The sequence below is a fragment of the Emydura macquarii genome, unplaced genomic scaffold, assembly GCF_026122565.2.
Source record: "Emydura macquarii macquarii isolate MOO-44397 ecotype Brisbane River unplaced genomic scaffold, CSIRO-AGI_Emac_v2 contig_2205, whole genome shotgun sequence".
In the NCBI taxonomy this organism is placed as follows: domain Eukaryota; kingdom Metazoa; phylum Chordata; order Testudines; family Chelidae; genus Emydura; species Emydura macquarii.
This window is the reverse complement of record NW_027132342.1, coordinates 23,998,964-24,020,385: the sequence shown is the minus strand read 5'-3', so window position 1 is coordinate 24,020,385 and position 21,422 is coordinate 23,998,964. Positions and strand designations below refer to the sequence as shown.

General features: G+C 34.7%; 1 protein-coding gene across 2 annotated transcripts in view; it reads left to right on the top strand.

Annotated features, from left to right (window-relative positions):
- The window catches only part of APAF1 (apoptotic peptidase activating factor 1), an 80,180-nt gene extending 59,768 nt beyond the window's left edge, over positions 1 to 20,412 (top strand). For both annotated transcript variants that reach the window (XM_067559737.1, XM_067559738.1), the window contains 9 exons: positions 275 to 400; positions 1,267 to 1,386; positions 7,326 to 7,451; positions 9,477 to 9,602; positions 11,440 to 11,559; positions 12,265 to 12,390; positions 14,682 to 14,807; positions 15,738 to 15,884; positions 18,712 to 20,412. In XM_067559737.1, the coding sequence (XP_067415838.1) occupies positions 275 to 400; positions 1,267 to 1,386; positions 7,326 to 7,451; positions 9,477 to 9,602; positions 11,440 to 11,559; positions 12,265 to 12,390; positions 14,682 to 14,807; positions 15,738 to 15,884; positions 18,712 to 18,858 (1,164 nt within the window). In that variant the 3' untranslated portion in view covers positions 18,859 to 20,412. The remainder of the gene's footprint in view (positions 1 to 274; positions 401 to 1,266; positions 1,387 to 7,325; positions 7,452 to 9,476; positions 9,603 to 11,439; positions 11,560 to 12,264; positions 12,391 to 14,681; positions 14,808 to 15,737; positions 15,885 to 18,711) is intronic.
- Positions 20,413 to 21,422: the final 1,010 nt, after the last annotated feature.

The following is a 21,422-nucleotide window of genomic DNA, read 5'->3' as shown; positions in this document are numbered from 1 at the left end:
AGATACATTTAAGTCTATATTTGAGCACTACATATATTATATTGATTTAATTATACAAGCTGAAAAGGCTGATCTTTGAACAAATAAATGTCTATAGTAAATAGTGACAGCAGAAGACAACTCCATTTAGAGTTAGTATATTCAGTATAAGGACTGAAAGCAAATACTAGCAGAAAAAATCGGTATGTTCTTAGGTATATGCTTTGTGTTTCATATTTAGAATGTAGTGATGGTAATACAGTTAGGCTCTTCCTTTGTTATATTTTTGCTGTAGTTATGGAATATAGAATCCTTTTCAAAAGTAGCTGATTGCAGAGGACATCTGAGTTGGGTTCACTGTGTGACATTTTCCCCTGATGGATCTTTATTTCTGACATCTTCAGATGACCAGACAATAAGGGTAAGGTAACTTCTGACTTTTAAAAGAAAGTGTGCTGCAAATATCTTGTTTTTTTTTGAAAATGGCTAGAAAGCAATCAGGTCAATCTTAGGACAGGAAGATTTTAAGTATTCAAAATCTCCAATTTTAAATATCTAAAATCCTAGACTTGGAGTAATCATATCTACTAATGAAAAGTGCTGTATAAAAGCTGGGTGTTGTTATTAGCAATCGTAAAATATGTGGGTCTGATATCTATTAATAGGAAATTGTAAATCAGTATATCAATTAGATCTTGTCAAAATTCAAAGATTTTAAAAACCTTGACAAGCTCTAATTGTAATGAGCCATGGTTATGCTGCACTTATTGCTGTTGTACAGGCATATTTACATGCTGTTACTTGTTTAGGATATGTACTTGTGTTTAATGTCTGTGCTTCATTTTCTGATCCCTAAATTCCTGTGAAAAACTCCAGTGCTACCATTAACAGAGGCGACTCTCTGTTTTTTCCCCTGACATACATAATCAGTATTTGTACTCTTGAAACTTGTGATGCAAATGAAGTATATAATGCAATAGCTGGTACTTTCATTTTAAAAATTCTTTTCTTTGACTTCAGGTTAGGAATTGGTGAACTTTGTACACCTGGCTCTCTGAGTAGAAGTATAGCGGAGTCTGTTTTATCTAATTCGATTGACTATCCTAACTCTACATCCCTTCCTAGTACTAATAAATGAAAATCATTAAAAGTATTGAGCAGTTATTCTCAGTGATTTAAAATTATTCCATTTATGAGTTTCTAACTTTTTGTATGTACTCTTATTTATTGACAAAGTTTTATATCCTGTTTTTTATAGAACCTTTGATACATTATTATCTTTAACAGATTTGGGAGTCAAGTAAGGTGTGCAAGTCCTCTGCTGTTGTGTTAAAACGTGAACTAGATGTTGTGTTCCAGGATGATGAAGTGATGGTTTTAACAATTCTCAATCAAAAGCATCTACAAGTAAGTGTATTTCTTTATGGACTTCATTACATAAATCAATAATATACCTGAGGGTCTCTATGGACTACAGAAAAGGCACATTAAGAATGAAGTTATTTGTTTTTCTTTTAAGCATTTGGATCTGGCATGTAAATGGCTAATGTCAAAGAAGCTATACCTATTTTAATGAGCAAAATCTATTAAAGGTTGTGGGATTTTTCCTTTGAAAAGGAAGATATGCAAATTGAAGCTGTCTCAATGGAGAAGGGTAGAGGACCTTTTCTGTTATAAAATATCTATACTAGGTGTATGCCCTATATTTTATTAATTTTGGGTCCAATATTTCTGTATGGGCTAAAAACACAAGTTGTTGACATGCTGGTGAAAGTAAGCATACCAAATACCTTATCCATACACACAGAGCTGCCTTCACTTTGGTAATAAAAATATTTTTGAATTAGTATGTATTGTCCATAATTTTATGTCAAGTTATATCAGTTATATGATGTGACATCTAGTAGAAGTGATACATCATGAGGTTAGTGTAGCTAATTTAGAACACTGACATGCTTGACTATAATAGCTTAAAAGAAAAGATGCTTGTATTCATTTGTTCCAAAATGCTCTATGTTCAGAATTTGTCAAACTTTTTCATTTTAAATGTCAAAAATTCCTTTCATGTAAGTATATTGCAGTTTAAATTTTTATTTTTTTAGAAGTCACATCAAACAATTACTTAAATACATTAATTTGCCAATTAATGGCCTTCCCTGTACAAATTTTTCCATCATCCTCATGCATGTATGTCTGGAATACACGTTGTCTTAAAAGATCCTGAATCCATCCTCTAAAAAGATGGACCCAAGTCTCAAGATTTGGATCCAGATTTTCCTATAGTTTTTGCGTGTTTAATCCTTGAGCTATAAAATCCTGAAGTATTGAAAAGTTCTAAAACAAAGGTAAATTGAAAACCTAGCATAAATAGTGGGATGAGCAGAATTAAATAATTAGGGTTTTCTAGTTGATCATTTTTTTAGGGACAAGAAGTACCTGCTGAACATGTATACAAGACCCAATACATCTGACCAAAATAGATGGGTTGGCACAGTTTGCCACTAACCCTTTCTGAATTCTGTTTTGCTGTGCTTGCTGGAGACTGATAGCACCTTAGGTATAATACCCATTAAGGACCAGATTCTGCCTGTCCATGTGCTACTTGTGACATCTGTGGGAGTTCTGTATGCAGAAGCACTAAGGAAACTGGACCCTAAAGCAAACCATCTTAAAATCTTGCTTGCTGGGTATTCACTAAGTGTTTGTAGGTGGTGGAAGAGACAGAGTAATTGAAAGTGTTTTTTCAGCCTGAAAATGCCTTTTCCATCCAAAGCAAATGGAAAAATTTAAAGCTTCAGGAATGACGAGGAATTTTTTTTAATCAATGGACAGTTGTGTATATGACTTCACTGGTCCTTCAGTGTAAAATTCTTGTGGGTCCTGTAAAAGTGGTGCATTTTTAAAGTAATGACACTAACTTTTATAGCTGTGAAAACTGCATGCCCATATTGCATGACACCAGCAAAGTGATCTATATTTCCTGTGTAGTAATTCAGACTGTCAAATTCTAAGAACTTTCTGCTGGTGAATGACAACTGTCTAATGTCAGCATTATCAATATTCTGAATAAAATACTGAATAATATAACGAGGAATCCACATCTTCCACCAATTCTAAGTTATTTGTTCACATATAATTAGTCTTCATTAAGCATTTATTTTCACGTATATTTGTTTTGAGTCTTATTGTCTGTGTACATATATGTATGTTTATCATCTGTCTTTTTAATCTTTTGGTTTTTTTACTTTCGTTCTAACCGTAACATTTCAAATGGAAGGTAGAATTCTATGTTTCTTGAACAAAGAGTCAAAAACATTTATCTGTGACATCATATCCACTAACTTTTTCTTTCAAGTTTTACTTTTTTAGGGTCAATTGTTGCCTTCAGACCCATTCCATGAATCTCTAAATTGTGAATGAAGTATTGAGAGACTGATAAAACTCTTCCATACTTAATAACAATCTACTCATGTCTTCTATCCTCCAAAAAATGTGGCATGGCACACACAACGCAGACCAGGGGTCCCTTTATTCTGTATTCTGTCTTAGTGGTTATTTTAAATTTTTCAAACTGTAGCTTTTTCCTCTTCATATTTTCCACTGCAACAGCTTTACTAGTGGTGGCAATAATGTGAGTGCTAATGAAGATAGGTCACCAGAGTTTTAACCAGTTTTATCTAGATCTGCCTTTGACCAGGAGAGCACCTATTTCCTTTGCTTTGTAGCAGGCCATGATTGACTGGCGGGAGGCCTGACAGCCCTTCCTGAGTGAATTTCAACAATTTGTCTTGGCATAATATGTAGTGTGAGGAGATAGCTGAAACTGATTGTTCTGCTGCTCTCTCTTGAGTGGGAGGCAGTTAGAGCATTCCATCTGTACAAGCTTGGCTGATGGGGAACCTCCCTGCCAAATTCCCTTCAGAAATGTTTGCCTCTCCAGGAGGAAACATGGAATTTTAGGTATCCCCATACTTTTTATCTTTTATTCTGTCAAGAGCCCAGAAAGGGTTCTTTCTCTTTCCTTGGACCTTTTTCCTTTTTTTTTCTTTTTTTCTTGGGTGTCGTGGTGGATAAGCAGCTGAAGATGAGATCTCAATGCAATGCTGTGGCCAAAAAGACTAATGCGGTCCTTGGGTACATAAACAGGAGACCCTCAAGTAAGAGTAGGGAGGCAGAGGTTATTGTACCTCTGTATGTGACACTGGTGTGACCGCTGATGGAATACTGTGTTCAGTTCTAGTGTTAATAATTTAAAAAGGATATTGATTAATTGGAGAGGGTTCAGAGAAGAGCTGCAAGAATGATTAATTAAAGGATTAGAAAACATGTCTTATAGTGATAGACTCAAGATGCTCAATCTGTTTAACAAAGAGAAGGTTAAGGAGTGACTTGATTACAGTCTATAAGTTGCCTGCATGGGGAGTAAATATTTGATAATGGGCTCTTCAGTCTAGCAGATAAAGGTATAACATGATCCAGTAGCTAGAAGTTGAAGTTAGACAAATTCAAACTGGAAATAAGGCATACATTTTTAATGCTGAGTGTAATGAACCATTGGAATAATTTACCACCATTCGAATAATTTACCACCATTTATCACAGTGGTCCCTTTTGGCCTTGGAATCTGTGACTTGTAAGGCCAGTTCAATGTTGAGCAGAAATTCAAACAGTAGAATTGACATCTCAACTTGTTACTGCGGTTAGGCTTGATCTCTCAATAGCGCTTACTCTGCGGAGTTACTTGTTTTATTTGGGGGGAAAAAAAACTTTTATAAAAGACTAATAGAGAAAATTAAAAGCTTGACATGAAGAGTCAGCAAGTCAGAAATTTGGGCCAAATAGTATCCAGAGAATGTGGGCTAAGAATGCTTGGAGTGAGCAACAAGCATTGCTGCAGGTGCATTAATTTTTTTAATTATATGAACTCTTGAATTTCACATCCTATCCACTGGAATTGATATCACACATAATTAGTGACTTAGTCTTACTATTTACATGATTAGAACTTAAAATAACAGCTTTTCATTGTTTATTTTTAAATCATAATGGTTTAACCAGATTAAAACAACAGAGATTAAATCTTATTTTCAAGGTAACTTCTAAAGTCATAGATATAGATTTATCTGTACAGTATATGTGCTCCATATCTATTGCCCACATTATAATAATACATTAGACTAATATAACATCCTCTTTAGGGACTGTCCTGACGGTGCTCAGCGCTTTGCAAATCCAGCTGGCTTCAAGGTGAGGTGAGGGTACTCAGCATCTCACACAACTGAGTCCATGTTAAACTAGATTAGAAAAGCATCACAGCTTTTTAAAAGCAAGAATAATGCATCACAAAATGTATTTGATTCTTTTGTAAAGTGTTTTGTCTAGTTTTAATATTAATAGGTTAGTAGTGTATGTTGTAAAATTAGTGGAAGATATAATAGATATAATTGCAGCTCTCTGCTACTAAATTTTTACAGTAAAGTAGGAAGAGACAGTGTGTAGTATTGATGAAGTGTTGGTAAGTGAGATTCTTTACGTAAATTGCTAGGTTGCATTATTTTATATCTGAAGAAAATATCAAATATTTATCTACTATTAGGCAAATCTATTACAACTATTTGGACCTTTATAGGAAAAGGCCTTTTTTCCAACATCCTTTTCTGTCTTTGGACATTTGAGCATCTATGTATTAGACGATCTGAGTGCATATCAATATTCCTCATGAAGAAAAAAGTTGGTAAGATACTTGAACATTTTCCCAATCTTGCTTATCTGTTTGGTTCTGTCTATCTGTTTATTCAGTTTTGTCTCTTCTTATATGTGTTTGTGTTTGTTTTCTTTATTTGTTTTTTGTCATCTTACTAGTCACAGTATTTACATTAGAATGTGTCTTCTGATGTCCACGTGCTTTTATCCCCTTGTCATCAAGGCACACTCAAAAGGAGTGTTAATAAAATAACTGAAAAAATTTAGGAAACCTCCTCCCACAGCAAGAAGAATTTTTTTAAAAAAGCATTTTTGTTTTACAATTGCAATTTTTTGTGAAGCGGTGTTTGACTGTAGAGATTTTCTGTTTCAACGATTGAGTTAATTTGAAACTGCATTTGTCTCAAGTTCTGATGTCTTTCATACCTGGTTTCCACTTATTTATAAGAAGGGATATAGAGCAATGGAATAGGTATACAATTCAACATTCTCTAACTTTAGAAATACACAGTTGGATTTTTTGAAACTTTGAAGTGGGACTGGATGGCTCAGAGGGTTTGATTATCAGGAATAGAATATTTCTCCTCTAGGTCACAAGTTGAATTGTATCCAAGGTTGGGAGTGACTGAGTCCTTTCCATCAAATGGCTGGCATATGAATGTGTTGGTTTTCAGACTACTCCCCAGTGGACAGGTTAGCTAGCACTTGCCATTTTTAAAAAGAGTTGACTTCTGATTTTCCGAAATAGATGGCTTAAGTGCACACCAAGGAAAACTTCCCACTTTGCTTCTGGTAGTGAATTTTTAAGCCCTTCTAACATATCTGTGAACAAATGACCTATGTTCATTATCTAAGGAGATTAACCAATAAGAATCAGAAACCTGTCTATGGATCTAGGAAGGGACTGATATAGGAGACACCTAAATGCTACTGCTTTTTGGCTTGCGACCATCTTTAGAGTAACCTTCCCCAGTGAAAGTTTTTAAGTCTCCAGCCCATGTTAAAATCAATACATTCATGAAAAGAATAAAACCATGCTCTTTTCCCTCAGTGCACACGTATAGTTACTTCTGCACACCAAAGGGAGAATAGATCCCTAATACTTTGTTTGTAAACTACTGTAAGCAAAGTTATCCTCCCTCACCCCACCCGTGGGACAATTTAAAAGAAGTTTTCACTTGTTTGTTGTAAATCATTGCATTCCTAAGATCTTTCCATGAAGATTACATGAAAGTGATAGTTGAACTGATGTGGACAGAAGTGATGTAGCTAAGACCTACTGCATTAAATGTGTATATTAATCCTTTTTGAATCATATTCAGTTGCTAGGTGTGTAAAATCCCAACTGTATTGATGTACAGTACTTGCAAAATATTTTGCAGGAGCTGTAAAATCCTGTCAGACAGCTTACATTTTTTTGGTATAAAGAACAAGTGCTTGGAGCTAGTTATACATCTTTTATAATTTTCTGAGTTAGAAAAGCACATTTGAATGTACTATATATTATGTTCAGGTATGTATCCTAAAAACAGTGGTGGTGGTCTGATGGTAGGTCCCACAAAAGATGTAGGTTGGTCATGTGTTTTTAAGTGAAGATGCTGTACAAAGTTGGTATAGCTTAATAATCTACATTTTTGTTGCAGCTAATTAATGGAAATACAGGCCAAGCTGAATATCTGACTGAAGCCAAGGAATCTCTTATTTGCTGCTGTTGCCTAAGTAAAGATCTTCAATATGCGGCATTTGGAGAGGAGAATGGAACAGTAAAGGTACTGTACCCTGAGTTTTGGACAGAATTGAGTAAATCCACTGGTTGATGTTTCTAATTATTTTGTCTAGCTTCCTTTAATACAGAAGTAATATTCTTGTTTACAATTACATAAAGAGAGAGGATAAGTTATTCAGGTATTGTTTCTTTGATGATACAGTACATTATACACTATAAGATTAAAAGAAATGGTGCTTATACACATATTTTATAGGAAAGCAACTCCTCCCCTACCTAACAATGAGTATGCCAGCCCAGATCACTCCCTGCCATGGGGGAAAAACAGTGGGAATGGCTTTAGGGAAGGAAAACTGAGAGGTAATCATGAGGTTTTTCCTCAGAATTCTGTCAGCAGGGTTTTCTTCCCTTCTAGCAAAAGAAGCAAGATGTTGGATCACAGACCCCAAAATCAGCATGAACCTAGGGATCTAGTGGAGGGCCTATGCCTCTGTGCTCCCTGCATAGTCCCCTTTAGCTGTCCTTAGTTCGCTGTCAGAGCAGCTACAGTGGGTTCCAGAATGTGGAGAACACAGTGTGGAGAAAGTACTGCTTGGAACTTAATAGAGCCTCATGTCCTGAGTAGATTCCTGGTGTGACTGGAGGTACTAAGAAAAGGGAGAACAAAGTGTTTCCCTGCTAATATCTCTTTTGGAGACTCACACATTTATTATCCAGTTTGTAAACATCAGAACTGTCTTAGCATTTATCCCTGTGTTTTTGTCCACTCACATAAAAGGAGTAAATAGAGTGTTAACAGTAGTAGTGTCTTACATTTGTTGGCCACTTGCCTTTCAGTACAGAGATGACTTTACAAATTTTGAAAAATTACACTTGCTTGTTAATCTGTTAGTTGCTGAGAATAACATAAATTTAGAGGCCAGTCTGCTGTGTTGTAATAATTTTGATATAAAACATAAGATGTGTAACGTTGATAAATTGTATAGTCAATTGTTTGACCTCACGTTGGTTTATGAAATATATTTAAGAGACCAAATAACCTATGTAAGTTAGGTTTATTGCTATAAGCTAATAATAATATAGTGCAGAAAAAGATTCTATAATATACAAGTCTCTGGGAAGCCATTTTGTGCAGTGTTGTTACATTCACCTTAGACAGAAGATGATGTGCTTCCAAAAGCTACACCCCCTAAAGCCTGTTACTGTTATAAATCTTTTTATACCCATCCTGTTTACAAGTACAAGATATTGTATATGTCATTTGAAACTGCATTTAACCAATTAGCTTTCTACCTTGTTTTTCCGGTACTATGGTGTACCCCTTATCTCTTTTGTTCTAAATACATGCATTCCAGGTACCAAAGGGCATGGAAGCACCTCCTAGATCTGTACTAGAGTAGAACAATCATATGTCTTATTCTTTTCCTTTGAGACGTTTCAGTACTGGTCTGCAAGAGTAACTTCCTTCCTGTTGCTGTGGTAAAGCGCTCCTCTGTCCTGGTCTTGATAGCTTCCCTGTGTGCTTAAGCCAAAACTTACTTCAGTGAATGTAAGGGGTTATGGGATGCTTAGCATAAGTGAGCAGGGTTATATAAAAAGCGTAGGCCAATTAAGGCTATTAACTTAACTGCTTAACTAACTTAACTTAACTTAAATTAACTGCTATTATATTACTTTTATGTGCTTAATACGTCCTGATATCTGCATGGTACAAATAATAAGTATTGGTAATGCGATACACATATGTTATCACAGAATGTATCAGTCAACAAATATGAGAACATGTAAAACTTCACACACAGGTTTCTACATACATGTCTGATACCCAAAGGAAATTGAAGGATTTGTAGCCAGTTTTTAACAATGTAGATCATCTGTTCACTTTTTCCAGGAATCAAGCTAACGTGGATTTTTTTTCCTCACCCACTTGTTTAGATTTTGTATCGTACTGTATCATATTCCATTATTTTTACTTCAAACATTTTGCTTATGTGTCTTTCTTTCAGTTTATTGTATATGACTGTATTTTAATTCTTCATAAGTGATCTCTCTGATTTTTATTATAAAGGTTTTGAAGTTATCAAATAGGAGAGTTTTCAAATCCAGGGCTGGACATGAAAAATCTGTACTACATTGCCAATTTACATCTGATGGACAGACCCTTATTTCAAGCTCTGATGATTCAACTATACAGGTGTGGAAAATGTTTTAAACTTACTTTGGAGCCTTCAAAGCTACTAAAGAAAAAGTAGGGTTACACTAGAGATAATGCAGACTCAACAGACTCCATCCATTTTCCATATTGACCATTCTTAGTCTCATGGTCCATTTGGATGAAGCACCATCACAGTTGAGCAATGTGGACTGGCAAAGAGATGTCTATTAGCAAGGTCACTGCTTTCACTTACCTATCCTAATCCCACCATTGAAACTTGCTGGTTGTGTTTCTAATGGCATCATTCACAAATTCTCTACACTCGTTGACATAGAGCCACAAAAACAATATAATTTGTCTGATTTGTGGATTAAAGACTAACTAAGATCAATAGCTCTGATGGTTTATAATGTGAAGTTACAAAACCTGAAATACTTATTTTGTTACAGATAAATCTCCACTGACATTAAAAATTGGGTCTTTGATATCAATGGATATGTAGAAAGTAAAGAATTTTCAGACTTTATTTAGTGCAGGACTGGTAGGTGCTTCATTTTTAAAAAACTGTAGTGGGAGGGGGCAAACATGCATAATTACTTTAAAAAAGCAATTTGCTATCTTGTCAGACAGAAACAAAAAGAACCAAGTCAGAAAAAGGAGCACTTCCTTGATGGCCTAGATACGATAAAATTTTAGTAAAATCTAATGTATTGCAGAGACCATTGTTTGTTTTAAAACTTTTCTATTTTGTGTTCACATAATTACACTCTTTTGGTAAAATTTAGGTGAATAGGTGTCATAGTTGCAAAGAAATTTGGATTCTCAGAATAGGACAATTCAACCAGTTAGTATTTTAAGGGTTTTGGGATCTGATCCAAAGTTCACTGAGTCAATAAAAAGACTCTTTGATTTCTGTGAGCTTTGAATCAGGCTCTTGGTTCTGCATTTATGGTAGTTAACTTAAATATGTGGTGATGCACACTTGCACATTAGAGGCTAGGATTGAGCTTGAAGTCTGATATATATATATATATATATATATATATATATATATATTTGTATTTTTCATATTTGCACACACGTGGAGCTAAGAATTATTGAGCAAAGGAAATTTGTATTAATTCCTTTATTTAACTTGTCTGACAAGTTGTTTTTTGTTCTTGGATTCCCTCTAGTGGCTAATTTAGCACTTAAAGTTTCTGGATTTTCTACCACTCACTTTTCTTGGATATTAGCTAACCCATTGGCTAACCTTTTTTCTTTGGTTAAGAAAACTATAGGTTTAAAATAATTAAAAACAAAATCTTCTTGACTGTTAGTAATTACTGAAAATAAAGTGTCATCTTTTGAATGTTTAATGCACAGTTGCTAAAATTAAAAAGAAAAAATTACACGAACTTTTAAAACAGTGACATTAACTGTAAAATAAATCTGAGTTAATGTGAAAAGTAACAAAGCTTGCTAAATATGAAAAGTTATTTGTTGACATAATCAAGGTTTTTAGGCCTCAAATTTGAGTTTGCAGGGCAAGTTTTCAAACTCACTAACGGTAGCTAGCTATTGTAAGTCACATTATCCAAATTTTATTGGGAAGGCTTTTTCCCTTTTCAGACTTTTCTCAAGAGTTACTTCATTCACATGAGCTTTCTACCAGCTGACCATTATAGCATGCTTTTGTGGCTGGCTCACATTAGTGCTTACCCAAGGTGAGTTGCAACACAGCCAGGAACCTTCAACAGTTTATGTGGGCTGGCAGGCAATGGATGTTTTCTGATGAAAAAAGCAAGTTAATCATCATTGCTAAATTATATTTGCAATATGGCGGAAGAACCCATTGTTTATTTTAAAAGCTTACAAATTCTATGTTTATAAGCAGGTGTGGAATTGGCAGTCAGAAGAATGTGTATTTTTAAAAGGTCACAAGGAAGCAGTCAAGAATTTTAGGCTTTTGGAAAATTCAAGACTTCTTTCCTGGTCATTTGATGGAACAGTTAAGGTAAATAAAATGTCTTTGTATTGACAAATTACAGAAGGTGCATTGTTTCTTTAATAGGTAGCAAAATACATGCAAAAATGTAAAACTGTATATTTAATTTTCAAAGAATGAAACTTAGGTCTTGTCTATGCTGAGGTTTTTACTTACTAGTGGTACTACATGATATAGTTGCACCCACCAGTGTAAACCTTTTTTGTAGATGTGGTGCCTTAATGTAAAGTGTGATTTTTTCTTTCCACCAGAGGAGCTATACTCGATGCTAAGCACCCAGTGTAAACAAAGCTTAAAAGTAGGAGCAACTGCTATATTCAGGAAATGCAAAGGTCTTAGAGTTAGTCCAATAGGAAAAAATGCCAATAAAAAAGAACTTAATTGAATATTTTAATTATAGTTTGCTTTGTCTGCTGTTTGGTTAATTCTGCATTACACTACATTATGTAATTTAGCACTAAAGTTTAAACTACAAAATTTTTAAAAGCTCAAATTTACATTTTCATTTTATTTCTAATCATTCACCTTACTACACCTTATTACATACTTACTATTTAGCATATCTGTAAAGAGTCACAAACCTATATTATATTTGGATGTTCTTTGATGTACTTAGTCCAGTATATATTGTTGTATTAGAACTGTTTTGTAGATATTGAATTGATCAAAAACTGCAGTAGTCTGTACATTTTAATTTTTTATAATATTTTGTAGGTATGGAGTATTTGTACTGGAAAAATAGAAGAAGATTTTGTTTGCCATGAAGATGCTGTTCTTTCTTGTGCTGTTTCACCTGATGCCACCAAGTTTTCATCTACCTCTGCAGACAAAACTGCCAAGGTTAGTGAACCTAATGATGACAAATCTGCACAATGAGGTCAGTATATCCTGGAACTTGGGCTAAAGACCAATTTTATTAGTTAGTCAACAACCACCCCTAATACCTCTAAGTATTTCAAAATATTATATTATCTGTGTCATGTGACCATCTGTTAATTTTTGTTTGTGGGCTTGCTTGTTTGCTTATGTGTTTGCTTGTGAAGTTATAGTGTGGTCTATTTTGAGGTCTGTTCACTGAGCCGAGTGTCCTGCAAGGCTAGGCTGAGAGCTTACTAACAAGTCTGCTATCCTTTGCTTCCCCAATCCCTTAAGGATTCCTTGACAAGGTGGCATAGCTAACTCAGGGAGAATGGGTTTAAAATAACAGCTCCTAAGCAACCAAAAGAGCTAGAGACCAGGAGCAACAAACGGAGGAGTTTTATGAGGGTGTATGTAAGGCAGATACACCTAACAAATATACTCTGAAATTTAGGCCAATAACAACCCTCCAAAACAAACAAAACCCGCTGCAAGAGTAAAAATAATGCAGGCAAAAGTCCAACAGCAGAGTCTTCAGCAAACTAAGCAGTCATTGGATAAAAAGGAAGGTCCTATCAGGGCCCAGTAACTGGTTAAAAGACAGAAAACAAAGGGTAGGAATACATGGTATGTTTTTACAATAGAAAGAGGTAACTAGCAGGGACCCACCAAGAATTTGTACAAGGACCTGTGTTGTTCAATATATTCATAAACGCTCTTGAAAAGAGGGTGAACAGCAAAGTGACAAAATTTGTAGACGATACAACATTACTCAAGATAGTTAAGTCCAGAGCTGACTGCTGAGAGTTATAAAGGGATCTCACAAAACTGGGTGACTGACGACAAAATGGCAGATGAAATTCGGTGTCGGTAAGTAATACATAATGGACATTGGAAAACATAATCCCAATTTTACATATAAAATGATGGAAACTTAATTAGCTGTCACTACTCAAGAAAAGAGATATTGGCGTCATCGTGGATAGTTCTCTGAAAACATCTGTTCAATGTATAGTGGCAGTTAAAAAAGCGAACAGATGTTAGGAACCATTAGGAAAGGGTTAGATAATAAACAAAATATCATCATGCTACTATATAAATATATATGCCACACTTTGAATACTGTGTGCAGTTCAGGTCGCTCCATGTCAAAATTTGCATTAGAATTGGAAAATGATTAGGGATCTGAAACAGTTTTCATATGAGGAGAGATTAAAAAGACTGGGACTGTTCATCTTAGAAAAGAGACAACTAATAGGAAAATATGATAGAAGTCTATAAAAACATGGAATAGTGAGAGTGAAAAAGGAAGTGTCACGTACCCCTTCACATAAAATAAGAGGCAGGGATCATCTGATGAAATTAACAGGCAGCAGGTTTAAAAGAAGCAAAAGGAAGTACTACTTCACACAACACACAGTCAACCTGTGGAACTCATTGCCATGGTATGTTGTGAAGGCCAAAAGTATAACTGAGATTTTAAAAAAAAAGAATTAGATAAATTCATGGACAGTCATCAGTGGCAGTTAGTCAAGATGGTCAGGGATGCAACCCATGCTCTGTGTCCCCCTAAACCTCCAACTGCCAGAAGCTGGGAGTAGACAATGGGATGAATCACTCAAAATCACCCTGAAGCATTTGGCACTGACCTCTGTCAGAGACAGGATACTGGGCTAAATGGATCATTGGTTAGATGTTAAAAATTATTTTGTGAAGTACTTGTAATTCAGATATTTTTATAAAAATTGTATTTCATCAGAATATGCAGTTCTTGCAAAATCAAAGCACTTTGTGAAATCACCTATTTTGCTCAAATTTTACTTTGTAAGAAAATCAGAAAAAACAAATTCCAACATGTCAAAATGTTTTGATTATCATTTAAAAATGACTGTTTAGTATTTTTTAATTTAATATAATACAAAATAAAGTCTAAATCTAAATGTAATGTTTCAGTTTTGTCTAAATGAAATGTTCTTAATGACTCAAAATCATTACTTTTCAGAATTTTCCTTCCCAGAAAATGTCAACATTTTTCAGTTTTATTCCTATTCAGAACAAAGTTTAAAATGTGTAATTAAAACATTGTGCACATTTTTTCAAATAATACCTAGCAAATGTGCCTCTCAGATTTGATTAATCTGGAATATATGTACTTTGAGTATTTTTAATTCATATGTTAACACGTTTCTGATTAGAGTGAACAGATAAAATCATGTGCATTTTCCATGAAGTACCACTTACCTTTACTTTTTTCTTAAACGTTTCATCTTTAGATATGGAGTTTTGAAAGTTCATCTGTTCTTCACCAGCTAAATGGTCACAAAGGCTGTGTACGGTGTTGCGCTTTCTCCTTCGATAACAAATTCTTGGCCACTGGAGATGACAATGGAGAAATAAGGGTACATTTGAGGATATTTTAATAATACATTGGAGTAAAAACTACTCTAGGAATGCTTAGCCCACTGTACTTGCCAGATATGAATTTGGGTAATTAATTCTGCATAGCTAAATTTTCTGTAGCATTTAGGGAATGTTGCAGGGCAGAAATAAACAATAGATTTTTTGCTATCAAGGTGGCTGCATTTCATTGTGGTGGGTGTACAATTGAGGTGAAAATCATCTAGAAATTACAGACAATTGAACTACTTTAGAAAAATACCTAAAAGTTAGAGTGAATAGAGGGTAAAGACTACAAATGAAAATAATATTCAGAATAGATGTGCATGTGTACCTCTAGGTTTGACCACCTGTTTTTGCACTGTTTTTTAATCATTGATGTTCCTTGTGTGGTGGGACTCTGGATTGTCCATTTTGAGGGCTCATGGTTTACAAATATACTTACGGATTGATGGGAAAGGATTCCCTTTTTATGTGTTTCTTGTGAGTATTTTGTTTTAAGTTTATGTATTGAACACCAAAAAGAAGAAAATACAATGTAAGGTGGTTTTATGCCCATTACTCGCCCTCTGGAAAACAGAAAAAATATTTTTCTGGAGACTTTGTGGAGTTTTTTGTGGTGGTATAGTGATGATGGTTATTCTTATATTTCGTGTAAGTAATGATGCTCTATAGATGGCTGACATTGTTTATTAATTAGCCTTTTACGAGTCATTTGTGAATTAAACCCTCCATATACAGTAAAGGTGTAAGATTTAAGAGTTATTAATTGAATTTCCCTCTCACTTTGCAACCAAATATAATGTTTGAAGTAAAAGTTGGATTTCTCTAGTACTAAAAAGATAAAAAATAAATCCTATCATTCCTTGCAGCAGTACTCCTTTTTAATGCCCTTAATAGATTGTATATGTTATTTATTATGCCTCTCTTAGATTTGGGATGTCTCAAGAGGTGAATTACTTCGTCTCTGCTCCCCTATTACCTTAGATGAAGGAGAATCAACACATGGTGGCTGGGTAACAGACCTCTGTTTTTCTCCTGAGAATAATATACTTCTATCATGTGGAGGATATATTAAGGTAAGCCCCACAAAATACTGTTTTAATTAAAGTATGAGATGGGAAAGTGACACTGGGTGTCCTGGTAATATTTGCTCTTTTAGTTTTAAATACTGCTTCCCTCCCACAGCCCCCATTTCCCATAGCTTACAACTTTTCTCAAATTTCTTTTGGGTTGACCTTTTTTCATGCTTGGTTTCTGTCCAAAGGTTATTTAAAAGAAAAAAATTGAGAAAAATCATTTCTTTTTTATTATTTGAGTATACCATTGGTGGGAAGCTTTCCTTCATATCTTATTTGTTGTACCAGTTATGATCTCTAAAGCACTGTATTTGCAATGCCAGAGAAAATAGAATTGAATAATTACTTATGATGATCAGTGCATTCATGAGCATTTTTAAATCTCTCTGATGTTGTATCTAGTGTGGTAAAACAAACGTCTTGGTAACAGAACTATTTAATAGGCTAATCAATAAAGTTTTGTTTTACTTAGAAGAAAATAAAAACAACCCAGGAAGAAGTGACAAATCTTAAATTACCTGAACTATGATTAAGAATAGAAACTGGTTTTATTAGCACAATACCCCTGCTAACAAATATTTTTATAGTAAGGGCATGGTCATTGCTGAACATCCTCAATCTTGGGTGGTCAGTGCATCCAGCATAAACTTCAGAAAGAGTGGTGTGCTCTGCACCTTGCAGTAATGGGCCCTTATTTTGTGAGATTTGAACATCAAATACTGGGTTTTTCACTTTCTTCATAAATACGTAATAGTTTAGGATGAGTTGGTGATGGTATGGTATGGGGTCATGGTCTATAACTAGGTCTCCTAGAGGCTATGGTAATACAAATAATAATAATATGGCATTGTACTTTGGAAGACATACAGTAAAAATCTTCTGAAAGGTTGTAAATTAAAACAGGAAATTTGTTATAGATGGAGAAACTTCTAGGGGTTATGTTTTTTAATCCATTAGAGATTTACAGTAACTATTCTGGTTAAATTCCTTGAGCCATATTCTATTATCTGTGTTTTACACACAACTTCCAATGACTTTAGTATGAGTTCCATGTGTGGAAAATTACAGCATATCATAGAACCAACGGGACCTTGTCATCAAGTCAAGTCCAGCCTCCCTGCACTGTGGCAGAGCAAAGTGAACCTATACCATTCCTGACAGATGTTTGTCCAGCTTCTTCTTAAAAGCTTCCATTGATGGGGGACTCCACGACCTCCCTTGGAAACCTATTCCAGAGTTTAATTACCCTTATAGTTACAAAGTGTTTCCTAATATCTAACATAAATCTCCCTTGCTGTAGATTAAGCCCATTACTAGTTGTTCTACGTTCATTGGACATGGAGAACAACTGATCACCATCCTCTTCCTTAATATATTGAAAGACTGTTATCAGGTCCCCCCTCAGTCGTCTTTTCCCAAAACTAAACATGGCCAGTTTATTTTAACCTTTCCTCATAGGACAGGTTTTCTAGACCTTTTTTCATTTTTGTTGCTCTCTTCTAGACTTTTTTCAATTTGTCCACATCTTTCCTAAATTGTGGTACCCAGAATTGGACACAGTTCTCCAGCTGGAGCCTCACCAGTGCCAAGTAGAATGGGACAGCTACCTCCTGTGTCTTACATACCATACTCCTGTTAATACATCCCAGAATCATATTAGCCTTTTTTCCAGCTGCAGCATTGATGACTCAGATTCAGTTTATGGTCCATTATAACTGATTCTTTTCAGCAGTAGTCCACCTAGACAGTTTATTCCCCATTTTGTAGTTGCACGTTTAATTGTTCCTTCCTTAAATGAAGTACTTTGCACTTGTCTTTATTGAATTTCATCTTGTTAAATTCAGACCAATTCTCCAATTTGTCAAGGTCATTTTGAATTTTAAACCTGTCCTCCAAAGTGTTTGCAACTCCTCCCAGCTTTGTGTCATCTGGAAATGTTATTAGCATGCTCTCCTACTCCATTATTCAAGTCATTAATGAAAATGACCTTGGGTCTTTTTTTGTCTTTGCTTTGAATTCCAGAAGACATCAGCTACATATTAGGGTTGGCAGTAGATGTTGGCAGGGGGAGTGGAAAAAATTATTTTAAAGTATTATTGAAACATATAACATCTATTGAGTTAAGAACTGCAACCTAGGAATAGCCATGTTAGACCAGACCCGTGATCCATGTAGTCCAGTGTTCTTTCTCTGTCGTTGGCTAATGCAAGAAACTTGATTGTGGATAATTATGGAGTACAATTCCCATGGGGAAGGTATTTTTTTATTTCTATTATTTAGTGGTTTGCTCATGCCCTGGAAAACTAGGATTTATATCCTTTCTAACAAATTTCCTATTGTGCTAATGTAATGGATAATGATCTCATTATCTTTTTAAAATGTTTAATCCTTTTGTGACTCCAACTAAGCTTTTAGTGTTAATAATATCTTTTCACAGTAATTATGTTATATAAAAATATATCTCCTCAGTTTTTAATGTTGTTTTTCAGTTTCATTGCTCCTGTACCATGCATGAGAGGAGTAAACAGGAGTGTCTGACTTAATCTTCTTTCTTCCATTTATTATTTTATAAATGTCTTTATCATATCTCTTCTCTAAACTTAACAGCCCAAATATCTTTAATATCTTCTCATCTGAAAGTCTCTGAGGACTCTAAAAATTTTTGTCCCTCTCTGAACCCCTTGTTTTATGCAAGATTGTTTACTCTTTCCCCAAATGCAGAATGAAGGAAGAAAATTAGACAAGCAGCTAGGCCCACCATGCTAAATTTATTTTTATAAATTCTTATATTTTATTCCTACTAATTTTAAAATTTCTCTTTTTATAGTGGTGGAATGTAACTACTGGAGAATCCTTACAAACATTTTACACAAATGGAACAAACCTAAAGTCGATATATGTGTCCCCTAGTTTCAAAGTATATGTGACCATTGATAACCTTGGTATTCTTTATGTGCTAAAGATGATGGAATGAATCTATTGAGCACTGTGGATGTGAAATCTCATGCAAATGATATACAGAGTTTTGAATTGGAAACAAAATTCCACAGAATCTTTTTGACATTCATTAAACTGTGAAGGGTTTTTCAATATTGCATTCATTAGATGTTTGTATGTATAATATTTATGTAAATTTTTGCAAATGAGCATACATTTAATCTTGTTTTTGATCAGTGTTGTTATTGTTAATGGTTTGTCCTTAAATTTTTATTTGCATACTAAGTATGCAGTTTATTAAACTGTTGGTAAAATTATATTAAATTTTATTCAGATGGGGTGCTATAATTATTAATGGCCGAAGAAGACATAATAGGAGTATAATAAATGGAAATCATAATGGAAGTCTGGTGGCAATTGTTTTCTGGCCATGAATGTGACTCTGTAAAATACCAATAATTATAATCTTTAACTATGCATGTGTGATACTGTTTTAATGAATACAGAATGGAAAGAATGAATGACTTTGTTAGAATTTCCTTTTTTATTACAAACTTGGTACTATTTGAGAAATATAAAAATTTAGAGAAAGATCAAGTAGCTGTCCCATTGGTACAGCAGCCCTGTTTTGTACTACCATGATGCTTTCCAGACTTGTGGAAATGAATTGCGTTATTGTAGTGAGTTTGGCTTATGTCAGGGGAAGGTAATGGCTGCAGCTCTCTTTAGGCACACGCTCAAAAGAACATTGGTAATTGCATTGGAGGAGATTGTGTACTCCTTTTCTAGTCAGGGGAAAGATACGATGATAGCCAACTAAACCGAGAATGGGTAAAAAATACTGATGTCTATTGTGTGGCTAAAAATACAGAAATTTTCCTTTTGTTTAAATATAGCTCTCACTCCAGTTTGTGCCATGAAGATAATAATGTGTGCTCTACTGATCAGCTTTGTTTACAGGGGATCCTCTGCAGAGGAATCTTTTTTGCCCCAAAGTATGTGATTTTTAATGTATTTGTTTGTTGATCCAGTAAAAGGTATAATGTGTCTGAGATTTTCTACACTGCCTTTTTTCTTAACTTAGATTTTGTGACTATTTAATTAAAGAAAAAAAAATTTCTTATCAAACTTAAAGTAAATCTTGTTCTACTAGGTTGATTCTGACACTGTTAGCTAAGTTGCTCAGGCAGTGATAACTGATTTCCTTATCTTGCAATTAGTGAAGTTAAAAAGGTTTTGCTAGTGTTTGGATATTTAATATGTTAAAGTGTCTTTGTCAATTGACATTAAATAATAAAATTCTCCATTTCAATAATTGTTCATCTTGTATTTCAGAATAGATTTTAAAATATCAATCAGTGTGTTTTCTATGACAACCAAACCTTTTTATTTCTTCATCTGTAATCTTCTGCATATTAAACTGTATTAAAGCAATATTGAATACGGGTCATGTAATTAAGTTATGCAGTCAGACATGTAAAAGAAATTTAATTAAAAATAAATGTAAGAGAGATTGGGGGCTTTTTTTTTTTGTATATTGAATATGTATATTTAAAGCATTAAAAACAATCCAGCCTAATTTGTGAATAAATCTTGGAGCTCTTTGGTTTATACTTTAGTTGGGGGGGATGGTTTCAAGAGTGAATAAAAGCAAAGCTTTTTAAAAAAAAATTTCATGAGCAACTTGCACAAAAGAGAAGCAGAGTTGGGAGGCAAATAATCTCTTGGTGTGTTATCAATCTAAATACACAAAATATAATGAAACTTCAAACTACATAACAAAATGCTTTGCTAAGTTAAGTAATAAAGTTAGCATTAATTAACAAAGGTTGAAGGAATATAAAAAGGTAAAGGGAGGGATTCTGGCCTCCTGTATGCCACTGCACCCCTGTGCTGGCCCCTTGCAAGCCATGCTGCAACAAGGTGGAGGCAGGAGCTGGAGCGCTGAGCAGCAAAGGAGATTCCGGGCTGCTCCAGGCTGCAGAGCAGCCCATAGAAGGCTGCTATAAATTACAACATTCCCTTGCAGCTCCAATTTACACATGGGACTATGCTAGCAGCCCAGAATCCAAAAGGTACAAATGTGTCTTTAATCCACCTTCACCTTCTGTGCTGTTCTTCAAAAAGGCAATGACATAGCATAGAAAGTCGGCCAGCATTTCAAATGTATTTGAAAACAGTCAGCCAATTAGGTAATGAGCTACAGGAAGGATGTGTCACATGATTAGCTACAACAGAAAGGCACTTACATGGGGGGAGAGGGAAGGACAAGAAGAAGCCTGGTGTTACATTAGTGAGAAGGTGAGGAACAAAAGAGAGCTATACAAAGTCTGTGAGAGATGAGAGTGAATCCCTGGAGGATTTTAATTTTAAACTGGGTCCTAAAATGAATAGGGAGCCAGTGTAGGTATTTGGGGGAGGAGACGATGGGGGTGCACTGTTTTGTGCATGAAGGCAAGGCTGTAGCATTCTGCACATGTTGCAACAGTTAAGTGTTGGAAAAGTCAGTGTAGGGAGTTGTAAGTCTAGAATAGAAGGTGATATAATTGAGGTTATCTGTAGAGATGGAGTCAAAGCAGTAGCTCATATGGGCAAACATAA